The sequence below is a fragment of the Kogia breviceps genome, chromosome 10 (assembly GCF_026419965.1).
Source record: "Kogia breviceps isolate mKogBre1 chromosome 10, mKogBre1 haplotype 1, whole genome shotgun sequence".
Taxonomy (NCBI): Eukaryota; Metazoa; Chordata; class Mammalia; order Artiodactyla; family Physeteridae; genus Kogia; species Kogia breviceps.
Window position 1 is genome coordinate 47,662,538 of NC_081319.1, and position 26,065 is coordinate 47,688,602.

At 37.5% G+C, this 26,065-nt stretch overlaps 1 protein-coding gene across 1 annotated transcript in view; it reads left to right on the plus strand.

Annotated features, from left to right (window-relative positions):
* The first annotated feature begins 519 nt into the window (after positions 1-519).
* Positions 520-26,065, plus strand: part of TOPAZ1 (testis and ovary specific TOPAZ 1) — a 69,009-nt gene continuing 43,463 nt past the window's right edge. The window contains 8 exon segments of the mRNA XM_059077245.2: positions 520-868; positions 1,324-1,815; positions 1,818-2,125; positions 2,127-3,784; positions 14,320-14,381; positions 15,078-15,205; positions 23,567-23,631; positions 25,550-25,695. Of these exon segments, the coding sequence (XP_058933228.1) occupies positions 520-868; positions 1,324-1,815; positions 1,818-2,125; positions 2,127-3,784; positions 14,320-14,381; positions 15,078-15,205; positions 23,567-23,631; positions 25,550-25,695 (3,208 nt within the window).

Sequence of the window (26,065 nt, forward strand, 5' to 3'; positions counted from 1 at the left end):
TAAGTTTCTGACTTAGACAACTGAGTAGACGGTGACACATGTACCAACACAAGAGGCGCAAGCCCGTGAGGAAAGATAAGGTCAGTTTTGCACAACTAGAGTTTGAGGTGCGTATAGGATGTCAGGAAGGCATATGAAAAGGGATCCCCGCAAGAGACTTGGGGCGGAGTTAGAAGCCACTCGGTTTTTGCGAGCAACCAGGCGCAAGAGGTGGCCACGGGAGAGTCTGGCCTACTTGAAGGCTCCACCCCCACGGCCCGCAACGAACCGCGGAGGGGCCAGCTGCAAAGGCTCGAGGTCCTTCCGCCCGTTGGGCCTTGCCGCGCCTGCCTCAGCCAGGCATCGCGGACCCCACTTCCGCTTCCGGCCCCGGGGTCTTGGCGGCTGGGCGCGGCGCGGCGCGGCACCGCGGGGCTCACGGCCGCGGGTTCCTGGCAGCGGAGCAGCATTTGCGTGGCCGGTGGGCTCCCGTGAGTGGGCGTCGCGGGCCTCAGTGGGCAGACGGGCGGCCCGAGACGGATGCCGCGGCCCCGGACGTCGGGCCCCGCGACGGCCCCGGGGCGTGAAGGGGACGCGCGAGGCCCGAGGAAGAGAGGCAGGCGGCCGGGACCAGGTAAGGCGGGAGGCTGTGGCCCTGAAGCCGGGGGTCGCAAAGAGAACAGGCAAAAGAGGAGGATGGTGGCCCGGGCGTCTGGGAGAGAAGAGGTAGAAAGTGACAAGTCGGGTGAGGCGTTCAGGGCTGGGAAGGCCTCAGCGAGGCAGCGAGTGGAGGGGCTGGGGGACCAGGTGGGCTCTTCAGACCCGTCGGACCGGCCGGGCTTCGAAGCAGCGAAGGAGGAGGAGTTCCCCTTGCAATCGGGAAGACACAGTAAGGAAACACGCAGGGATCACTCCCTTTCTAGCCTTTGCACCCCTTCTCCTGCACCCGTGTTTTACCACTAGCGTTTCACTTGCATCTACATGGGCTTTACTGATGCACACGGTTGACCCAGAGAGAAAAAAACAGGAATTCGCTTAAAAGGTGTTTGTCCTGTTAGGATCCCTTGCTCAGAAGTTCTGTAAAAGGAATTCCTACTAGTGATTCACTTTGGCTTGTATGAAATCATGATGCTAGAGGTTATTCAGCTGCCTTAGAATTTATACAGGTTTATACAGGACCTTAATATAAATTAGGTCTTTGATTTAAAAACAAATGTATGTTTCCATACAACTATTCAGGGAAATAAAAATGGATGGCTTCACAATTTTTTCTTATTTTAAGTGGTATTGCTTTTTCCTCCTCAATGTAAAATCTTTTCTGGTATGTTTTGTTGTTTTGATCAGCCAAGGAAAAAAGAAAAGTTACTGAAGCCACAAGTGATGATCCACAGCCAGGGATTGACCTGGTAAGAAAGGAATCATTAACCAGTTCGGAATCTTTCCAAACAGTGGAATGCAGTGAATTTCAAAGTATGGCTTTCTTGCAGTCTTTGGGTAAGGAAGGTTTGGTAAAAGGTATTAAAAGAAAAATTCGAATTAAAAAATTTAAAAGCTTAGAACGCCCACCTTTCAAAATAACTGAAAATAAGGCTACACAAAATAGTAAGGTTGAATTCCAAGATGAACTGTACAAGAATACTCCAAAATATTCTTGTAACAGCTTGTCACCTGGAGTAGAAAATAATTCCATTTTAAAATTACATGATTGCAGTTGTTTCCCCTATTCCAAGGGTTGTAATGATGAAAATAACCTTGCATATAAACCTGATGGTAGATGTATGCGTGTACCAGAAAATTCCTCAGAGTTAAAGAAAGAAAACTCTACGAGTCTTACAGATAGAGTGACACAGATAATATTCCTCAGCTTTTACAAACTGAAGGAAACTTAATGGGAGTAAATCAGTTATTACTTGAAGAAAATGATTCATACCAAAGTAAGAATAAGGGCTTACTTTCCTGCCTTCAAAGTGAAAAAAATAAACATTCATTAGAGGAGAGGAGTGTTAGGAGAAAACCCAGAAAAAGGGTGAAGGTGTCTGAAAAAGGAGATGAAATGGTTATTAAGATGAAATTCTCTAATGTGTATAACAAATCTGAGCTGGTGTTACAAGAAAACAAAACAGGTGCTGAAGGTAAAGAAACAGACTTTAGAGGCTAAAAAACGTCCTTTAAAAGTTTTGAGAAAAGTAAATAACATGCTGTCACCAATGGATCATTTATTAAGTCTTCCAGAAACAGGGAAAAAAACAAGTCATGAACACCATGTAAATCCTATGTTTCAGAAAACTCTTGAGCCACTTTCAAAAGAAGAAAAAGAGAATGCTTCAGAGCCTTTAGGATGTAAAAGCATGGATCCAGAGGTGTATTTTAAGTGGATGAAAAACTCAATAGTGAAGTCACCTAGCGATTGCCATCCTATTGAAAAGAGAGCTTTGAGGGAAGACTCGAAGAATGAAGCTGAAGAATCTAAATTTAGCTGTCAAAGAACAATACCAATGACTGGCAAAAGAACTTGGCCTTGTTATTCATGTGCTAGAATATCTGCCCAGTGTTGGAAAAAGGCTTCCTTGCCACAGTCAAATAACCTTCTTCCTGGGTCTCAGGAAAGTTTTAGGCAAGGTGATTTTCTTAAACACCAAACAAATCAATCTCACTTAACTGACTCCAAATTGATGCTACAAAGTTCTCTAACAGAAACAAGCAGTGACTCTTCAAGTAGAGAGAAATTGGATTCTAATTTAAATTGTTTATCTTCAGTCTCTACAGTGGAACCTACTTTAATGGTTCTAAAGGGACCTATCATCAATGATAATAAAAAAATGAAGTCAGAGAAACTAAGCAGAAGTGCATCAGAGGTAGTTTCTAATACTACTGAAGATACTCCATTAACTAATGTGACTCAAAACTTATCAGGAAGTAAAAAAAAAGATAGAGGGAATTTAACAAAACTGAATTTGACAGTGGCTTCCCAGGATGGCCAGGAAGCAAATAGCTCTACAGGCAGAACTATTCATCGAAAAGCATGCATTGCTAAGCAAACACTGGTTGTTCCAGACTTGGTTAAGATATTGAACACAGGACGGCTGGCTAATTTTAAAATTCCCTTACTTAAGAACAAAACAGAAAAAAGAAAAGAAATAAATGGCAAGTCATCAGAGAGAGAAGTATATAGTCCCCTAGAACTTCTTGACAGTTTATCTGGAGCAGAGGTAAGGCAGAATAGGACTAAAGAAAATGTCACCACAGTAACTTCAGGACCTCAATCTTTGAGCATACAAAATAGTGTAATTCCAGTGCAAGCTGGTTCTGACTCATACTGCAGAAAGAATTCCTGTATTATTTCTCCAAGCTTTTTAAAGCAAGGTAATGATAATAAACCATCTAACCACATCTCTGAACCAGGCAATATTGTTTCTAATAAGGAAGCTGTTTCTCTCACATTTGAAAATAATACTATTTCTTGTTATCCTGGGTGTATAAAGAAAAGTCCTGCCTTCTGCTCTAGTGAACAAGAAACATTCGAAGCAGTTTTCTCTGAAGTTAGTGGTAGAAAAATGACTAAGAACTTTTCAGAAATTGAAGTGGGGTTTCCAGATATTCTTAAAGCATATGAAGATGATGTCCTCTTAATCGATGTAATTCAAGATGACCCAGACCTCTTTGGAGTCTCCAATGAAGGGGAGCTCTCATTTACTTCCGAGGTTCCCATGATAAGCCAGGAGCCCATTGTTGCTGAAGAGCACCAGTCAACAGACTCCAAGCACATGGAACTTCCAGAAAAAAAGGAACCAAGTGATGACTTGAGGTATGCATATTCAAATATGCCTTTTGGTACAGATTATTGTTGCAGGTTTCAAAACCACTTTCTGCTCTTAGGTGTCACTAATTTATTCAGTGATCATTGATGCTCCATTATTTTTTTAACCCAGTTATTTATTAAATGTAATATAGTGTATAATTGCTGAGACCTGAAAATGTCATTAATGCTGAAACTTAGAATCAAAATAAAACAATTATATATATTTGAAATTATAATGGAGCAGATTAGCTGTTCAGAATTTTAAAATGGTGGTTTATAAAGTGGCTTTTTAAATTACTGAGATTGCTTCTTTCAAAAGTCAAATTTATTTTCATGTTTTTTAATAATTGTAAATATACAGATATACTTTTATTTCAGCCAAGTTACGTATTAAGAACAGTGCTATGTGTTTTAACCCATTTTCTGTGGCTTCCTTGTTAGATAAAAAAATCCATTTTTCAGTGACCAGAGAAGCCTTGGAAAAGTGAATTTGAATTAGAACTTGAAAGACGAATCAAAAGTTAAACTAATATTCAGAGGGGAAAAGCACAAAATTTTTTTCATGATTTTACTTTTAAGATGATGGTTTTTTTTTTTTTTAATTTAATTTATTTTATTTTTGAGTAAATGTTGCTTTAATATCAGCAAGGATAGAATAGGCATCTTGGTTAAAAGCAAGTAAAGGTGATTTTTTTTTTTGCCATAAATAATAGAATTTTTATTTATTTTTTTTTAATTTTAGAATTTTATTTATTTATACAGCAGGTTCTTATTAGTTATCCATTTTATACATATTAGTGTATACATGTCAATCCCAGTCACCCAATTCATCACCCCACCACCCCACCACCACCACCACCACTTCCCCCTCTTGGTGTCCATACATTTGTTCTCTACATCTGTGTCTCTGTTTCTGCCCTGCAAACCGGTTCATCTGTACCATTTTTCTGGGTTCCACACATATATGCGTTAATATACGATATTTGTTTTCCTCTGTCTGACTTACTTCACTGTATGACAGTCTCTAGATCCATCTAAGGTGATGGTTTTAAATGATGACTTAGCCTTTAAAGAGAGTGAGTTTGCCTGAATCAATTTTAAATGGAGCCAAGTAATAACCTTTTTGTTCAGGAACTTGACCTATCTGATTGGCCTAAATTTTATTTACTATTATGTCATATTTTACTAAATTTTTATACTTCTTTAAGCTCTAATTTATATTTGTATGTTACAGTACTTGAATATTGGAGTGTTCTGTGAACAGACTCGAAACATAAACACTTTCCACTAAGATTCAGTAGTACATGACTTAAATTTGTCTGGTATTCATAAATTTTAGTTACTTTTGTGATACTACATTCTTCTTGATGTTCTTAGTGTGACAAGAACTTGTAACTTATCACCAAATAGAGTATTTTCTATATCCCAAAGGAAGGACCAAGAGCTTTATCTGTTATTTTTTAAAACCGTCCATAATGAGGATGGTAATCTGCCCATTTTGAGGTGGAAAAAATGAAGATGAGAAGTTGTCAGTTGTCCAAATTCACACTGCTAGTAACAGAATCTGGATTTGAACTATCTTAGTTTAAAATTAGTGGTCAAGAGCTTAACCTTTATAGTCTGACCTAGGTTTTTGAATCTTTTCCTTTCCCTAATAGCTCTGTCACCTTGTAGGCAAATTATTGATATTTTACCTTATCTGTAAAAAGGGAAGGTACTTGCCTCTCAAGGTCGTGAGGATTAATCAATGAAGGGATGGGAAAGGTTTTGGTGTAATACTGGGTGGATAGTAAGAGCTCAATAAAAGGTAGTTAATTAAAGGTGCTTTTAACTCTTGTTATACCTTGCTTCCGTTGAGGATTACAAAGGGAAATTAGAGCAAAACCTGCATTCAAAGGCAGACATCTCTGTTAGCTAACAAGATGTTGACAATGAACTGCAGTTGAAGGTAGAAAGAAATGTTGTAAACTGGGCATAAAGTTTGTTTTTTATACTTTTTTTTCTTTCTTAGGATAATGGCTGATTTTATAAAAATGAAACATGTTCATTATATTAAAAGTGTAAGAGGGAGGGAATCTCACCACCCAAAATAACAAATTAATTACTCAAAATTTGTATGCCTATCTAGGCATATATGTGGATATAATTTCAGAAAAGTTGGATCATGCCACTTTTTAGTAAAAAACATTTAATTTTACTTATGTTTAACTTGGGGAAGGAGGGACTGAAGTGAAACTAAAGGAACTGCTGAATCAATATACTTCTTTACAACAAGAAATTAGTTCCTAAAAGTCTCTCCCAAGTTAATAAGAAAGATTATTTAAAAGTTTGAGTTTTATTATCATGGCTTTTAAAAATTGTGTTCTAACTTCAGACAGCAGCATTTGCTTTCCTGATATAAAAGACAAACCAAGTATCAAATTTACTTCAGATAATTTTTCTATTATTGTAACTTCATTTCCTTTTATGGCAGGAGCACCAATTATACTTGTTTTAGCTCTTCTTTTTCTTTCATCCCTGCTTCTGAAGTTTTGGTTTTTAAATAAACTTTTAAATTTCCTCAGTAGTTATTTTAATACTTTCATTTTTCTGCACTGGAAATACCAGTTTTACAGTCATCCACAGTGCTAGGGTAAACCTTAACAGGGAAAAATGGACGTATGATCACCAGAGGGTCTGCTAATAGTTATACAGAAAATTGTTAATGGTTCTAGAACTAGATGAAGCTTAAAATATAATTTCTAATGTCAGCTCTCTCCCTTTTACCAATCAGTTGCTAATTAGTACATTACTGTTTCCTCACTGTATGACACTGAGAGGTTGAAACCTGTTAGAATGAGTTTCTGTTTTACAGAAATAGAAATTGAAGATGGGAGGACTATGCCCAGGAATGGTCAGAAGCTCTGGACTACCTCTTATTGGTAAAACAGGTAGACAAACATGAGACAAAATACCTTACCTTAATTTGTAAGGTATTTAAGTTATGTTAGAATACTTATTCATTGTCAATCTCCACCGTGGGGGAAGTCCATATTAAAATCCAAAGCATTAGAAGCATATTAGAACTAATTCCCTAAGACTTGAATTGATGAGCTTAGACATATATAATGGATGAAATAGGTATAACTTTAGAATTAGCCTGTAAGTATAGTTAGAGATCTGAGAATGTCTGTAATAGTCAGTGCTGGACAGTTAATCTGTACTAGAATATAGGATTATGTTCAATCATATGCTAAAATATCAGTCGAGTGATATTATACAGTGAATCATTGAGATTTTAAGAATCTTCCAAATATTCACGGGAATTACTGTATAGCTGGGGAAGTGGGGACTAATGTATTTGAAACAAAAATATGTAAACTGAGGTACAAGAACACTAGTAGTTTAGAAAAGAGGGTTGAAAGGGCCTCTTGGAAAAGCCAAAATTTGTACTGATCCTTAACGGTTGGATTGATTTAGATTAACAAGGGGGAAGAAGGAAGAAAGTTTGGAGAGGTAGAAAAATAATGAAGAAAATGTGGGCAGAAGGTAAAGGTAGCTATGAACATGGTTGTGCAGGGCAGATTATGACTTCTTCAGACAGAAGTGGGAGCCGTTCTCTTTTCCCACAGCATCTTTTGCTACCTCACTTACGGCACTGATTTCATGATGATATAATTTACATCTCACACCTGCTAATGCTATTGGACTTTTTTTTTTTTTTTTACTTTTCTTTTTTCTCTTTATTTCCAAATTTATTGAGACATATTTGACATATTTGATATATAACTTATGTAAGTTTAGGGTGTACAATTTGATGATTTGATATACGTATATGTTGCAAAATGATTACCATAATAAGGTTAGCTGAATATTCATCTCCGTTCCTATGAGTTCTTTCTTTTAGATTCCACATATAAGTGAGATCATACATTATTTGTCTAGACAAAATGAGAAGGCAGCCTATGGAATGGGAGAAAGTATTTGCAAATCATGTATCTGATGGAGGATTAATATCCAAAATACATAAGGAATTCATACAACTTAATAGCAAAAAACCAAATAACATGATTACTTTTTTAAAATTTCACATAGTTAGGAACTCAGCAGATTGAGTCAGCCAACTAAGAGCATTGTACAGGCCTGATTACACAACAGGAATCAGAAAATTTAACTTTAGCCAACAAAACATACACTAATCTAGTAGACAATAATTTTGGTAAAATATGTTTTATTTGCCCATTTTATTGTAAACACAGTTATTAGTCTTGTTTTATTTTCTTTGTAGATGCAACATTTAATGAGTTCAGTGAAGTCTTGAGAGGAGAACATATTTTTTGTTACTGAATACAGGCTAATTTTCATCTTGGTACCCACTGATGTAAATACAATTGCACAAGAATATATACTCTTGTGTATATTCTCTATTTTTCTTTCTTTCTTTCCTTTTTGTTTCTGCTGTTATCCTCTATAATAAGTTCTTGGTTTAGAGTAGATATCTCAGACACTTTTCCATGGGAACATCATTTTCTCTTTGTGTGTGTGAGAGACAGATATTTAACTTTTGTGTACCATATCTTGTATTCCATGGCTCACATAAACCGTTGGACTTCTTGAGGGTGGGAAATGTCCATGTCTCATTTGCCTTTGTAAACCCAGTCACTCATACATTGAGGGAGGGGAGGGAATTAAGGTTTCAATTCCTACTGTGTTGTAGGCTGTTTCTCAAGCATTGGAATATATATAAATGGAGACAGTGAATCCTTTTTTTCTAAAGCAGATAGATGTTTAAGAATAGTAAAAATAAGACTTTATAAGTAGGGTGATACCAGACTAAGAAGGTTGGAAAATTAGGCATCAAAATTTGAACTTGGTATAGAATTGGTGCTGGTGATCAGTTTGGATCATTTATACCACCTTTGCAACTTGGACTTAAATCCGTGAAAAGCCGTTGTACATTCTAGAGCTGGTAAATAATAAACTTCTAGGGGGAAAAATACCTAGCACCACTGTACAGAAAATAAAAGCCTATTACTTTTGCTCAGGCATTTGAGTCCCATTAGACCGTGCCTAGCATGGATCTATCCTGGGTAAATTATGTCATCTCAAGAAATCCACCCCACATACTTTCTCAGAATCTTGGGGAATCAGTTTGTTCCCCAAGAGACTGGCCTCTGTCACCAGGTTTACATTACCAAATGACCCCCAAAAAAACAAAAACAAAGAATGGTTTCCAGCAAAAGTAAAGGTCATTCTCTTTCTTTCCCTCATATATTTAATCTCCTTGGCCTGTCTTTCAAGAAGCTCATCTTACTCCTCTCTCCCTGTCCACTGAATATCTGAGGCACTCTTAACTATAATGCACAATTTTACACTTAATTGTAAGAACTGACGTTTAGTGTCTACCCTGTGCTAGATACATTACTTATGCTATTTCATTAAGTAGAACAATTCTGAGATTGAAACTGACCCTATCTTTAAAATTGAATCAAAGTCACTAACTTTCCAAAGGACACACAGCTAGTAAGTATCAGAGCTGAGATCTGGACACAGGGCAACCTGCTCCAAAGTCGATCTCCCCTCCCCAAAACAGCATGCTGGAAGAGTGGCACTTTGGTTCTTTACATGGCTTCAAATCCATTATTCTATAGACTGCCACAGAACATTATTTACTTTTTGACCCCTTTCCTCTCTCATCTCGTCCTCCTCTTTATTTTTTTAATTAATTAATTCATTTATTTATTTATGGCTGCCTTTGGTCTTCGTTGCTGCACGCGGGCTTTCTCTAGTTGCAGCGAGCGGAGGCTACTCTTCCTTGCAGTGCGTTGGTTTCTCATTGTGGTGCCTTCTCTTGTTGCGGTACATGGGCTCTAGGCACACGGGCTTCCGTAGTTGTGATGCATGGGCTTAGTTGCTCCGCGGCATGTGGGATCTTCCCAGACCAGGGCTTGAACCTGTGTCCCATGCAATAGCAGGCGGATTCTCAACCACTGCGCCACCAGGGAAGACCTTATCCTTCTCTTTAAAGTAGCAGGTGGTGCAGTATGAAGAAGCATCATTATGATTTTTACTTTTTTCTCTTTTGGACCACATAAACCATTGTTTGTTTTTGCTGAAATAAATGGTACTGTACTTGGAGTTACCGTTTGTAATATCAGGAGACCGAGCACCTCACATCCTGGCATCAGGCTTAGGAACATCCGGCCTAGTGAATTGGATACTGTAATATTTCTGGTTTTGGCCACTCTTATCTGCAGAATAATTGCCCCAGTAAGTTTATGGTAGTCCTTTTCGCAAACAAGGTGTGAATGTGTAAATAAGTGGACATTGACTGCATTCAGCTAGTTAGCATCTCAAAAGGAAGCAGTAACATTCTGAATTTTTCTTGGGCATTCTGAATTTTTCTTGGGAATTTTTTCTGAATTTTCCTTGAGCAATAAGATTCTGAACTTTTCTTGGGCAATAACATTCTCTTAGTTTTCAAGCTTTTTCTGCTAATAATTATTCTAGAGCTGTCGTCTTCAAACCTGTTTGTCAGTTACCCGTACTAAAGATACATTTTACATTACAGTCTGGTACCTACCTATGAATATGTAAGACAATAGATTTATAAAAATAGTATTTCCCTTACTACATGTGGTCTAGTATCATATTTTGTGTTTTATTCTGTTTTATTTAAAAATCCTGGTTGGAACCCATTAACTTTCCTCACCCCCTTGAAAAATGCTCTGTTAGAGGATAAACCTGATGCAATCTATGTAGTTCTTCAGAAGCCTCTCTTTTTCTCCTCTCCTTTTTGCTCAGATCTTCTCTCTTGCTTCCCTGTATTCTGTAGCCTCACCCAAGTCTGTTTCTCTCCTTTTCTCCTTCTACCCTTCATTTTCCCCCCTTTCTACTCCACTAATGCAAAGCTATAATATATTTTGGGGGTTACAATTTTATTTTTCCTAATCTAGATGAATTTAAGTTTCTCGTATCTCCTTGTGTCTTGTAAAGTCAAAACAAAACTAAATTACTTCTAACAAGAGTGGCATGTGCAATTTTACCTTCCTTGTAAGTTACTTATTCATAGTAAAAAGTTACTCACTCTTACGAACTATACCAGCAGTATTAAAAATACTGTTGTAATACTTTGAAATTAAAGCAGTACACTTGCTATACTTATTTACTTTTTTGGGTTTTGGGGTTTTTTTTTTTAAGGAATAACCTTCTTTGTGTCTGGGCTGTACCTATTTGTGAATGTAACTTTCAGTATAGTGAGAAACAGCCCTCAATTCTTCTTTATTTATTGAGTCAGTTAATCCTATTTATGCTATTACCTTGAATATCTCTCATGGTTTTTCCTTTCTCTCAATTCTCACTGCTACTATCTTATTCATATTTCTTCTAAATTATTGTAATTACCTCCTGGTTAATCTTCCTGAACTCTCTTAGTATATCCTCCTCCACAGTAATATTTTGAAGTAGAAATTGATCTGCCAGTGACTGCTTACAGTGCTCCGGTGGCTTTCAGCCACCTGAGGATAGAGTCTAAATTGCTTGGCATGGCTTTTTATGGCTCTTTGGTGAATCTGCATCCATTCTCTCTTTGGCAGCTATGGGGTTGGTGGGGAGGAAAGTGTGGGGAGAGGCTAATAAAAGATAAGCAGAGCAGGCAGTTCACTGTTTCCACAATATGTCATTATCTGAATCCTTTTGCGTGTGTTTCTTTATCCAAAGGTTCCTTTCTTTTCATTTATTTGTCCTCTAAATCACATCTGAGATATTATTCTAGGGATTTGTTCCAGTAGTTCTCTTGGCACAGATCTCAGTATGTTATGTCTGCTTGTATGTGCACCTCCTCCTATGCTGGGAGTTTGTAGACAGGAGAGAGGCATCTTCATTTGTGTCTCCCTAGTGTCTGGCCAGGAGGATGTTAGGTGCTGAGTATATGGTTAGCAACTAGATGCACATGGACCTTGTTCTCACAGAGCTTTTAGTCTATCAGGGGCTGCAAGTGATTAAGCAAATACAATAAAATATGATAGGAAAAGTGCAAGGTGTTGAAGGCTTCCTCGCCCTAGTAACATTTAAGTTGAACACTAAAGAATGAATAGGAACTAGGCAACAGGTGAAGAAAAGTGAGTAGAAAATTGAGAGGGAAGGAGTAGTCTATAGGTAGGCCTGCAGGGAAGAGCATGTTACAACTGAGAGACAGAAATAACATCCCATGGCTTAGTGTTCAGGTGGCAAGAAATGAAGCTACAGAATATGCAGAAAGCTCAGTTGTGCAGGGCTTTGTAAATAGGATGACCATAGAACTGATCTTCTGAATTGCAAAAATTTTGAGAGGGAAAATGGGGGGTAGGTATTAATAATTAATATGCCAGGATAAGAGGCATACACAGATCATCCTAGACAAACTAGAATTCATGGTGAGTTTGAACTTTATCCTAAGAGCATATAGGGGTTCACTGAAGGACTTTACTTCAAGTAGAGAATTTGATCAGATTTACATTTTAAAAATCATGATAGCTCTGATGTGGAGAATAAATTGGCAAGGAGCTATTGTCATAATTAGACCAAAGGACATGGTGACTTCAACCAGAAGTGGGAGTGGATTTGAGAGAGGTTTAGGAAGTGAAGATTGATTAATCAAATGGGGGCGAGGTCAGAGCGTAGGAGTTAAGGATGATACCTGGTTTCTCTTGTTTCAAAGAAGGGCATTACAATTCTCTGATGAAAACAGGCAGGATTGGGGAGGGATGCTGGTCATGAGGGCAAATTTAGACATGTTGAGTTGGAGAGACCTTTGAAATACTGAAATGGAGATATTCTAGTGGACAGATATGAGTCAAGAGGTATGAATTGGGGGAAGAGATTTGTATATATTTGTGTCTTGTTTGTAATTTTATTTTCCCATTCTTTTTAAAATTTATTTATTTTATATTTACTTTGGCCGCATTGGGTCTTCATTGTTGCACGAGGGCTTTTTTCTAGTTGCGGCATGCGGGGGCTACTCCTTGTTGTGGTGTGCGGGCTTCTCATTGCAGCGGCTTCTCTTGTTGCGGAGCACGGGCTCTAGGCGCGCAGGCTTCAGTAGTTGTGGCACATGGGCTCAGTAGTTGTGGCTCGTGGGCTCTAGAGCGCAGGCTCAGTAGTTGTGGCACACGGGCTCAGTTGCTGCATGGCATGTGGGATCTTCCCAGACCAGGGCTCGAACCTGTGTCCCCTGCATTTTTTTTTTTTGTTGTTGTTATATACACAAGTTTTTTTAAATGATAAGGTAGTTCAAAGCAGAAAATCAAAGACGATAGTATTTTCAGAGAAAAGTTTTTTAAAAAGCAGAATTGAGGTTCTGAATAATTGAGGTAACATTGAAACTTGAAAGGAAAATCCCTCTCACAAAGTATAATGTCATATAATTTAAAAAGCCATTGGTTTTCATACATGTGTCTATAAACTTAAAGTTATATAAATGCATTTACTTTTTTTAAACATCTTTATTGGAGTATAATTGCTTTACAATGTTGTGTTAGTTTCTGCTGTATAACAAAGTGAATCAGCTATATGTATACGTATATCCCCATAACTCCTCCCCCTTGCACCTCCCCTCCCACCCTCCCTACCCCACCCCTCTAGGTGGTCACAAAGCACCGAGCTGACATCCCTGTGCTATGCAGCCGCTTCCCACTAGCTATCTGTTTTACATTTGGTAGTGTATATATGTCAGTGCTACCCTCTCACTTCGTCCCAGCTTACCATTCCCCCTCCCCGTGTCCTCAAGTCCATTCATTATGTCTGCATCTTTATTCTTGTCCAGGCAGGCGGATTCGTAACCACTGTGCCACCAGGGAAGTCTTATTATATTTTATTCTGTGTACTTTTATATACTTTTGTCCAAGTTTTTAAAAATAGAATAGTGTTTGGCCATTTGTTTTTGAGTGGCTCCTATAGCTGTAGTTTTCATTTGTTGAGCCTATGCCATTGGCTTTAAGAACATTTTATCTTACTTAATCCTCACAATAACCTTGTGGGTAGGTGGTATTCTCATTTTACAGGTATGGTTAGACTCAAAGAATTTAAATAATTTTGCCACGGTTGACATAGTAAGTGACAGAGCAATATTTGAACCCAGGTTGGTTTAACTCTGATCTCCATAGCTGTTACCTTTAGACCTTAGGTTGTCTTCAGAGACTACAAAAAGAGACTCAAACTGCTCTCACACTCTTCCTTTTACATTGGCAGTAAGACATACATACACGCGCTTAAGAGTAGGAGGTAAACATTATCTTGCATTGGTGTAATACTTTAAAAATGTTTTAAATGCTTGGTATATATCATGAGTTCTCTCTGAGTAACAAAGTTTGAGTGGCAGCACTCCCTAACAGTTGTGGTGAATGTGGTGAAAGAACCAAATGCAGAATCTGCTTGGGTGTGCTATCCCAGAATAGTACTCTGGCCTTCGAGGACTTGAGCTGATGTTCACCAGCTGCTAAAGCTAGTATTGTGTAATGTTTAGAAGAGTGGATAGTTCTGCTAGAATATGTTATAATGTGTAAGCTCTGTTTGCTTTATAGTAGAGAACTCCCTGTGCTGGATCCTGAATTGATGAAGTCAGAGATCTGTGCTTCCTTGTCAGCAGGTAAAATTTGACATTTTCAGAATGTGTAATATTGAAGTATTTTTATATCTCTATTTAGGCATAGTCAGAATGAATTCATTAAAATAGGAAGCTTTTCATTTTAGAGTCTGTCATCCACGTTTTACAGTTTGTCAGTTTTCCTCAGTTTTGCCTGGTTGGCAGATCAGATTTTGAGAAATTTTCCAGTTGATTATTTAAGAAATAACTTTGTTAGGCTTTGTCTACAAAAGATAATTGACCTTAGCAATTTTTGTAGTCTCATTTTTGAAATTGAAATATATATTTAAGCTTTACCACATTTTAAATCTGAGTCCTTTTTAATATTTTTTTAATAATAGCTAATCCTAAGTTTAAATAACTGAATCTTTACAGGAAATAATTTGAAAGTTAATTTCAAAAACTTTCAAGTTTTAAAAATATATTGAAAAATAGATGGACATAATCAAGAAAGATTCTTAAATTTATCTTTATGTCTCAATTTTGTCTTACTGCCAATTCTTTTTATACCATGTAATGGAGTTATTTTGATAGAGAGGGAGGAATAAATGTATAATTTGCTGAAAATGCTGCTTCATATTTGTCACATTGGACTTTTAAAAGAGTCTCTGAATTCTAACTCATTTTTAGAACAGTCTTTAAATGACTTGGTTATTTTGTCATTTAAAGTTTCTACAGTTGAATATTATTTCTTTTCAGCAAGTGAGATAAAATTTGATTCCAAAGGTGCAAACATTTCCTTAGGTGAAGTTACTAATGAGACTTCTTCAAATGAAAAACTGGGAGACGTCAGTGAACACACAAAAAGTTCAGACTTGGATGAAAAGGTACTAGGGAATCTTTTGCATTTTCTTATTTCTTGGTCCAAATAGTGGTAAATACAGAAGTCCATCTTAGCAGTGCTGTCAGGTGACAAGGGAATGGCCTTTTTGTTGAGTAAAAGAGTCACGTCATTCTGGCCATGGGACATACAGCTTGATGCTTGCCATAAGCACAGTATTAATAGAGTTTCACTTGTCTGGGAAAATGGGGTGTGCTGTTTAATTATATATTTAGCTTTTTAGAATCCTAAAGTTCTTCTCAAACCTATGTAAGTCTTTCTAAATTGTTACATATCTTCCTGCCTCACTAAGTATAAAGTACTGAATATCATTTGATCTTCTTTGAAATTTTAGAATATCATAGTGCCTGAGTGCTATGAATGCAAGCATCGGTTATTCGACCACAGATATAGAAGGCATAGGAATTGGAGCTAAACCTAACTTGATGTTGGAACATACCACTGGTGTGTGATATGGAGAAAATTTGGGGTATCAATTATCTGCCAGATAATGTGTATGATTGTCTTAACCTTTTGAATAATTTAGTTGACTCCTAGACAACTATTTCATGTTTTCTTCTTTCTCCTTATTCCTCCTCATTTGTCCTCATAGCTAACAACCTTGTTTCCTACTTGTTTCCTACCTACCAAGAAAATTGAAATAATTGGAAAAGAACTTCCTAAGTTCCTACCAATACATTAGGCCACCTACCTGCACCTGTTCCCAAAACTCCAGCTTCACTTCTGTTACACTGGATGAACAGGCCAAGGCTATTCCCTTCACCTGTGTGCTAGAATCCATCTCTTCCCTCTCTTAAAATACTGCTCCAGTAATTCTCCTTTCATTACTGGAGCATTCTCTTAAACATAAGCATGCTTTTCTCCCATCTTCAAACAAAACCAAAAATACACTTTCATGGTCCCATTTTCCTTCTCACCTGTAGTCCTATTTCTCCAAAGACTTGTCTAGACCCTCTATCCCCAGTTTCTCTCCTCCAGTTCCAAAGATACTCACCTTCACCTCCACCAAAACTACCTGTCTTAAACTCTCCAGTGACCTGCTCGTTGCTGAATCTAATAGACTTAGTTCAGTCTTAATCTTACTTAACCTATCACCAGTATTTAACAGTTGATCACGCATTCCTTGAAACATTTTTTTCACATGGCTTTCAGGTTAGACATGCATGCCTAGTGTCCTGTCTGTCTGCAACTTCCCAGTTGGTTTCGCTGGTCTCTCCTGATCTCCCTGACCTCTACATGTTGGAGCGACCCAGTTGCCTAGACCAGGAGTCTGTTGTTTTTTCCTATCTAGATTTGCTCCTTAGATGGTCTCATCCAACCTCATTGCATTGAATGCCATCTGTGTGCTCAGACTCTCAAATTGATATCTCCAGCTTGAACTTCGTCTCTGAGCTGCAGACCGTTCTGTCTAGTTGCCTACTTGATTTTTCCACTTGGAAAGTGGAAATTAAAAGTCCAATTACACTTCTCAAACTTAACGTGTTCAAAACTGACCTCCTGTTAGATGTCCCCTACTCTACCACAAACCAGCCGTTCCTGTAATTTTCCCCTTTCCTATTAAAGGCAACTCCATCCTTTATAAGTTATTTAGGCTCAAAAACCTTGGATTTCCTTACTTTCTTTTTCTCTTACTCCATATCCAGATTGTAAGGAAATCTTGTTGGCCTTAGCTTCAGATGATGTCTGGAAATTATTCACTTTTCATCACTCCCACACATACCACACAGGCCCAGGGCCAGGCCCCGCCTAATATCATCTCCTGCCTGAATTACTGCAGTGGTCTCCTAACATTTCTCCAGCTTCTGGTATTGTCCTCTTGTAGTTTATTCTCAACATAGCATAAATTAGATCATGTTATTCTTCTGCTTCAAACTCTCCAGTGGCTTTTAATATTCAGATTCCTTACTGTGACCTACATGGCCCTTTACCTGTTCCCGCTACCCCTCCCCTACGTTGTTACCTCTCTGATCTCTGACTACTCTCCTTATCCATTTTACTCTGACCACATTAGCCTCCTTGTTTGTTCTTGGAACAAACCAGGCTTTCTCCCACTTCACGGCCTTTGCCCTTGCCATTTTATCTCTTAAAAAAAAAAGATATAGCTTACTTTCTTATTTCCTTCACATCTTTACTCAAATTTCATGTTCTCAGAGAGACCTCCCCTAGCCATCCAACCTAAAATTCCAGTATTCTCCGTTCTGTCAACATTTCATATCCCCCTTTCTTGTACTTATCATGATGTAATATACTTTACATTTACTTATTTATGTTTATCTCTGTCTCTTCCTGCTAGAATGAAACTCCATAAAGGCAAAGATTTTTGTCCATTTTGCTCACAAATGAATCTTCAGCACCTAGAGCAGTGGCTGATACAGAGTAATAACACAAATGATTGGGTTTTTTTGGCCGCCCCACATGGCATGCAGGATATTAGTTCCCCGACCAGGGATCAAACCTGTGTGCCCTGCAATGGAAGCACAGATTCTTAACCACTGGACTGCCAGGGAAGTCCCAAATGGTTGTTGAATGAATATTGAATGTGAACCTCATTTGAAAATAGTCTTTAGGGACTTCCCTGGAGGTCCAGTGGTTAGGACTTCGCCTTCCAATGCAGGGGGTGCAGGTTTGATCCCTGGTTGGGGAGCTAAGATCCCACATGCCTTGGGGCCAAAAAAATCAAAACATAAAACAGAAGCAATATTGTAACAAATTCAATAAAGACTTTAAAAAATGGTCCACATTTAAAAAAATAGTCTTTAAATGTTAGAAATGTCCTGTAGCATGCATAAAAATATCACAAAGTTTTTGCTTAATGGTTTGATGATAACAGACAGTATGTATTGAGCCTTTATTAAATGCCAGCCAGCCAGTGCTAGAGACTTAGCACTGGTTATATCTTATCCCTATGATATAAGGAGGTGCTGTTCAGGAGTTCCCAAAACCACCCTCAGGTTCAGTGATTTGCTAGAAGAACTCACAGAGATTGGCAAAGCTGTTATTGTAACTCAAGGTTACAGTTTATTTCAGTGAAAGAATACAGATTAAAGTCAGCAAAAGAAAGAGTCACATAGGGCAGAGCACAGGAGAAACTGAGTACAAGCTTCCAGTTTTTCTCTCCCAATAGAGTCACGTGGACACTGCTTGCTTCTCCCAGGAGTGATGTATGACAAAAACAATATTGCCAGCCAGGGACTTGCCTGAAGCTTGGTCAGGGTTTTTATTGGAGTCAGTCACATAGGCATGGTTGACCACCTGCGTAGCTGACCTTAGTCACTCAGTCTCCATCCAGTCCCTCCAGAGGTCAAGCTGATACTACATGGCTCAAGGACTCCGTCATAAATCACAAAGACTTTCTGGAGTGGCCCAAGGCCTCTTCCATAAATTACACTGTTAGCTTACACTATCTGTTGTGATCCCAGACACCCAGGTAAACAAAGACACACAATCAGGCAGCATATTCCAAGGGCTTAGAAGTTACCTTCTAGGAGCAGGTCACAGGCCAGGCCTTTAACATATGGCATGTGGACAACCCAAATTTACTGAGTTAATCCTTTACTGCACATGAAGTGTGTACTGCTATTTCCCTTTGCAGATGGAAAACCTGAGACTTAGTATCTTGTCCAGGATCACACAGTAGAATCCCTTGACTCTATAGCAGGGGTCAGCAAACCTTTTCTTTAAGACTAGATGGTAAATATTTGTCTGGCTTTGTGGGCCATATGGTTGCTGTCCTAGCTACTCAGCTCTGTTATTGTAAGGAGAAAGAAGCCATAGACAATATGTAAACAAATGTCAATTGCTGTGTTCAAATAAAACTTTATTTACAAAAACAGGCAGCCTGCAGGCTATAGTTTTCCAACCTTTGCTCTAAAACATTAAAAAATAAACGGTTTGTACTCTGTTCTACTTCAAGCAGAAGAGAAGACTTTTTGCTTTCAATTCTGCAAGGATAGATTTTAAGAGATGTTTGCTGGAATTCACTGAGTTCTTAAAGCTAAATATTTAAAGATGTAGACTATTTTCAATATTAGCTCTTTTAAAAATAATCCCCAAAATCATTTAGCTGCTTCCTAGTGTGGTACTACTTTTTGGATTTGTTTAAGGGAGGGGGAGTGATACTTTTATTTTTCTGATACCATGGTAAGCTTCAAAGTAGCAACTCTTTAGAAAATACTGGTACATGACCCTGTCAATAATATTTGTCTTTAAAATATCTGGCCCTAAAATTTGGGAATTAACAAACTTTATCCATCTCTCACCTTATATTTTAGGAACTTTAGAGGGTAAATAGGTTGATTTATAGGACATATGTCTAGCCTACCACTTTTCTGCTTTTATGCATGGTCTTCTTAGTTTTGAAAAATGCTTCCTTACTGATCTTTTACATGTATATATATTTCTGTCTTTTCCATAGACCTTGTTTTTTCTTTCTCTTGTATATCAGTTATACCCAGAATCCATATATAACAATTTTTAGATTTACCATGGTAGTAGTTGCTTAATGATTCTAGTTTTGAGCCCCAGATAGTTGAAATGCTAGTGTACTTTTTAATTTTTATTGTGAAACACTTGTAAATTCACAGAAAGTTGCAAAAGTAGTTTTCCTCCATGATTACATCTTAAAGCACAATATCAGAAGCAGAAATTTGGTATTATGTGTGTAGTTCTGTGTATATTACCAAGTGTGCAGATTTTTGTAGCCACCACTGCAATCAAGATAATAATGCTGGGCTTCCCTAGTGGCGCAGTGGTTGAGAGTCCGCCTGCCGATGCAGGGGACACGGGTTCGTGCCCAGGTCCAGGAAGATCCCACATGCTGTGGAGCGGCTGGGCCCGTGAGCCATGGCCGCTCAGCCTGTGCATCTGGAGCCTGTGCTCCGCAACGGGAGAGGCCACAACAGTGAGAGGCCCACGTACCGCAAAAAAAAAAAAAAAAAAAAAAGATAATTATGCCATCACTACAAAGATATTCCTTATTCTACCCCTTTGTCACATATCCCTCCCTACCCCTAACTTCCGTAACCTTAGTAACCATTAATATGTTTTTCATCTCTGTAACTTTGGTATTTTGAAATAAATGCCCAGGTTTGCAGTTGCTGGGCTGTCTGGTAATTGCATGCTTAGGTTTTAACTTGGGTGGACTTGGCCTCCAGGTTACTCCCCTGCGGTAGTAGGCAGTTGAAATGTTTATTCAGTTCGTTTAGTGTCATCTGGGTTTTTTGGAGTCTACCTTACAAAGGTGTAGTTCAAAGGTCAGCTGGAGATTTGAACCAAGTTTAAAGCAGATTTGGGGGCTTTCTCTCTTAGGCTCTCCTGTTTCCAGGATTCCCAGTCTCACTTCCCAGTTTCTGACTTTGCCCTGTACTCTGTCTTCTGGTTCTTTGTGTCAGTATGGCAAATTTTTAGCCTTTCCCAGTGGTTCCAACCAATTAAGGCCTCTCTTTAAGAATAAATCCATAAAAACAGGACTGTTACCCAGTGTCATTCCCTCTTTCCCTCCAGATTCTGCCTACTTTTCATAACTCTCCAGTGTTTTCAGGCAGTCTTTTTTTATAGTTCATCTGAGAGTTATAGTTGTTACCTGAAGAAGGATTAGCCTAATAAGAGATAACTTATTTGCCATTTCTCAAACTGGACCTATTGTGTATTCTTTTTAATTTTATACAAATGACAACTTACCATTCTTTGTCTTTTTTTAACTTAATGTATAATGGAGATTGTTTCCTTTCCATATATGTAATGATACTTTGTTTTTACAATTATATAATTATCCACTATATGGGTATACTCTATTCAACAAGTTACACTGTTGATGGACACTTGGTTTGTTCCCATTTTTTGCTATTTTAACATTGTTGCATTATGCATCCTTGAGCATAAGGCATTTTGCATATGTGCAAGCATTTTTGGATTAATTCTTAGAAGTAGAATTTTCAGATTGCCCTACATAGAGATTGCTTTGATTTATGCTTCCATCAACATTGTATGGGAATGACAGTTTTCTCCCCCACACACTCACCAACTCAGTATTAAAATTTTTTTATTTTTGTCCATCTGTACATTTTTACAAATGACTTTTCATTTGCTTTTCTCTTATGAGTCTAGTTAAGCATCTTTTAGTATGTGTAAAAGCCATTTACATTTTCTTCTGTGAACTTCTTTTTTACATCCTTTGCCCATTTTTCTTTTGGGATTTTGATCTTTTTTTATTTGCAGGAACTTTTCATATATTAAGCATATTTGTTCTTTGTTATATGTTGCCATACTTTTTCCTGTTTTTTCATTTGTGTTTGACTTGGTTTAGGAGCTTTTTATTTTTATTTAGTCAAATGTATGTGGTTTTTTGTGGGGTTTTTTGTTGTTGTTGTTGTTTTAATTTATTTATTTGTTTTTGGCGTGTTGGGTCCTCGTTTCAGTGCGAGGACTTTCTCTAGTTGGGGTGAGCGGGGGCCACTCTTCATCGCGGTGTGCAGGCCTCTCATTGTCGTGGCCTCTCCTGTTGTGGAGCACAGGCTCAGTAGTTGTGGCTCACGGGCCTAGTTGTTCCGCAGCATGTGGGATCTTCCCATACCAGGGCTCAAACCCGTGTCCCCTGCATTGGCAGGCAGATTCTCAACCACTGAGCCACCAGGGAAACCCCTCATATGTATGTTTTATTTTATGATATTTGAGTTATGAGTTGTATTTAGAGAAACCTCCGTTTCTGGATTAAAAGTGTGCACCTGTATCTTTTTCTAGTGCTTTTTTGGTGTTATTTATTATGTTTAAATTTTTTATCAATATAAATCTAAATTTTATCTTGGAAGAAAAAATGTAGAAACAATGTAACCTTTCTGTTCTTATTTTGACAGGTGACTTTTGTCATCTTAGCATATGAAAATATTTTAAATGTTTGTATTCAAACCTACCAGTAACATAATTCATGGTTTCTGCCTTTGGTGTCAGCTTAGGCTTTTTCCAGCCTCCAAAGTATATAACTACTCACCTTTATTTTATTTTTGATACTTTCAGTATTTTTTATATTTAAATCTTTAATGAACCTAAAGTATTTTGGCATATGGTGAATTGGTACCAAGCTTTTTTCCATCCAGTCAGCTAGCCTGTTGTTCTATTACTATTTATTGAATCATTTCCTCACAGATTTCAGATGCCATCTTTAATAGTTTCAATTTTTATGTATAGAATGATTTTTTTTTTTTTTGCGGTAGGTGGGCTTCTCACTGTTGTGGCCTCTCCCGTTGTGGAGCACAGGCTCCGGACGCACAGACTCAGCGGCCATGGCTCATGGGCCCAGCCACTCCACGGCATGTGGGATCTTCCCAGACCAGGGCACAAACCCGTGTCCCCTGCATCGGCAGGCGAACTCTCAACCACTGCGCCACCAGGGAAGCCTAGAATGATTCTTTTACTTGTCTTTTATTTCATTAATTGCTCAGGTTCTGTACCAATTCCATACTGTCAGTTACTTGAAAAATAAAAAGTCAGGAAGGCTTGCTTTAAAAGATACTAACATGTATTATAAATCTAAAATATTTTTGGCTATTCTTACGCTCTTCTAAGAGCTTTACACACACGTTGTAAAGTAATTTTTTAAACGTATAAATTAATTTGCAGGCTATTAACATTTTTTACCTTTAACATTCTCATCCAGGAACATGCTATATCTTTCTATTTGCTAGTGTTTCATGTTACTCAGTTGATTTTTATAGTTACAATTGTATATATAGTGTGTATCACTATTGTAAAATATGATTGTGTACTTCAAAAAGACTAAAAACATATAAAGGAAGATATTAAGTGGTTATCTCTGGCTGCCCAAATGATGGGTGATTTGGGGTGTTTATTTTCTTGGTGCCTATTTTTTCAAAGGTCTAGTATGTATAATTTTCTTATAATTAGAGAATCACAATTCCCAAAACACTAATTACTAATTGTAAAGTGCTTTAAGTGTAGCAATGTTTTAAATACATATAAATATTTCCAATGAAAAATACATTTATGTTGGTAAATACCACCTAAAAGTAAAAATCACTCAAAGCTGGTTTTTTCTGAGTAAAAAGAAATATAAGTTTAATTGTCCAAAATAAGTTGAAATGGTGGCTTGCATAACTAAAGCTGACATCAAAAACTGGGAAAAATATATTGATTTATATTAGTTTTTCTCAACAGCAGAAATTTTAAAATCAGTGTTCATATTTTAAATAATGTACAGTAGAATTATTTTCCTGCTTGACCATAAGCTAGTCATTTAATTAACATCTAGTACATTCTGATCTGGTAAGCCTCATAGCCTAATATGGAATGCAGAGATAGTCACTTATACTCTTTAACCATAATTTCTTCACAGTGTAGATTTTTGGACAAGGTGACTATTCAAGAAGAAAAAGAAGATATTTATGAAGTTTGCAAAAGGTCTGTAACATAATTTTTAATTACATAATGTTAAAATAGTCATTCATGTAATTTGTACCTTGAGCATATTTTTCATTCTCTCCTGTATATACTTGGGCTACTATGCCATAAACAATACATGGATATTATTTAATTAATGTGTCAGGTGTATACAGATGTCAGGGATATTGTAAGTTACCTTAAAGCTATCACTAAGTGTTTGGAGCCATTAAAATATTTTTTGAGGGAGGAATGAGGAATAGTGATAAAACAAAAGAAAAAAAAGATGTGTATGTGACTTCTATGAAGGTAAGACTAGCTGAAATCAGATGAACATTGCAATTTGCAGGTATCTTCTATGTCTGCAGCGATTAGTACTGAGAGCTACAGTACACTCACTGGAACATATTCAGATACCAAATTTAGATTTAGAGGACACCTTGGAGGTAATTTGGTCCACCCCCCACACATGTTTTGCTGTTGAGGCAAGACACAGTCAAGTCAGGTGACAAATATGTTCAAGTTCTTTTATGTTAAGGCAGTGTTTTTCAAAGTGTGGTCCTTGGAGCAGCTGCATCATGTGGGAACTTGTCAGAAATGTAAATTATTTGTTCCCACCCCTGACCTACTGAATCAGAAACTCTGGAAATGGGGCCCATCAGTCTGTGTTTCAAGAAGGTCACCAACTAATCCTGCTACATGTTCAAGTTTGAGAACCATTATGTTAAAGAAAAGCCTAGGTAAGAATTAGATTGGCATAGAAGCCCGTATGGTTCATGCCCACTTGAAGATCTTAAAATGAAAATGTGACAAGGTTAACTTTTTTTTTCCTATTAAAAACATTTTGCTTACAAGCTAAGTATTTGCATCCTGCAGAGTTTTGTCATCACTTTGGCTTTGCCATAATGAGCAGGAGTGTGACATTGGGTAAGTCACCACATTACCCTGGGTTTCATTACCCAATCAAAATAGAAGAATTTTTCTAGATAATCTTTTCCATCTATAAAATTCCATAATTCATATTTGTTTTATGTTACTGCTTTTATTTTGTTTTATTTGGAGGGGGTATGATAATTGCACATAGCAATGATATCCCAAGTTGGGAAGAGAAACAAATATATTTATTTTGTGTGAAATTATTGAACTCCCATCAGTGCTACTAGGTTTCAACTGTTATAAGCATTGGCCCCTTTTCTTACTATTTTTACTTTCCGCTGGCCAAGGGAACCCCAGCTGAAAAAGCTTTATTAGAATTGTGTGTAAGGTGAAATACTGTAGTATCTGAATGAGGGTATAAGTCTTTCTCCGAAAAAGTAAATTCATTTATATCTGATAGCTCTGAGGTACTTTCCACCCTCCCCCTTGCTTAAGTTATTTATTTTTCTAGGTAAGTGACCTCCAAATTAAGTTTTTTTTTAAATTGGCTATATAGGATCTCACATATTAGAACACAGTCAAAGCTGTTTAAATCAGTAGCCTAGAACAATACATTTCTTATACCTTCTTCCCAAAGGAAGGTCTCAAGTACATGTATAAATTTATTATATATACATGTCCTGAAGAGTAACTTACAATTCATTTATTTTATTGCACTATTAATAGAATCATTGCATGATTTTTTCTGGATTTGGATGCTAGTCCAGTTCTTCCTCAAACCTTTTGTCTGACATGATCAGAAATACTTCGTTCTGATTTTAACCCCACCACCCCACTTCTACCCATACCCTAGCCATTTAACAAGTATGAGTTTTCTAGTTAAGAAGGCAGGAACAACCTTTTGAAAATACTGAAGAAGCATACTATATGATGGTAGTACACAGCATAGTATGTAGATTACATCAATACTATCATTAGGATGTGTTTCTACTTATTTGATTCTCATTACTTTATGTTTTTAGAATAAATTTAAATCCTGATTTTTGTTTTTCTGTTCACACAGCAATGATTCTAAAAATACAGAGAATGTGGTTGGTGAATGTCAGTTGGCAGCACTGGGCCCCAAACCTCTGTGCTTATCAGTGCCAGTGCCACCTTTGAATCTAAGTGCTCATCAGGAAGACACATTACTGAAGCCCTGGATGAATGGTACAATTTTCTTAGTAAAATTCTGTTGGCTTTTGATAATATAGAAATGATACAGGAGATTTTTCCCCCAAAAACAAAAAAGTTAAGAAAAATATTGAAGGAATTCCCTGGCAGCAGTCCAGTGGTTAGGACTCTGCACATCCACTGCAGGGGGCACGAGTTCAATCCCTGGTCAGTGAACTAAGATCCCGCAAGCTGTGTGGCAGGGCCCAAAAAACAAAAGAAAAGAAAAATTGAAACAAGTATAGGTTATGCTAAGAGTAGAAGGTTTGTGTACCTTTAGTTAGTACTTTTGATGGAACAACTTCTGAGATATCTATATTTATGCGATAGTGGTAGTATAGGTAAATTATAGTTTATACCTAAAATA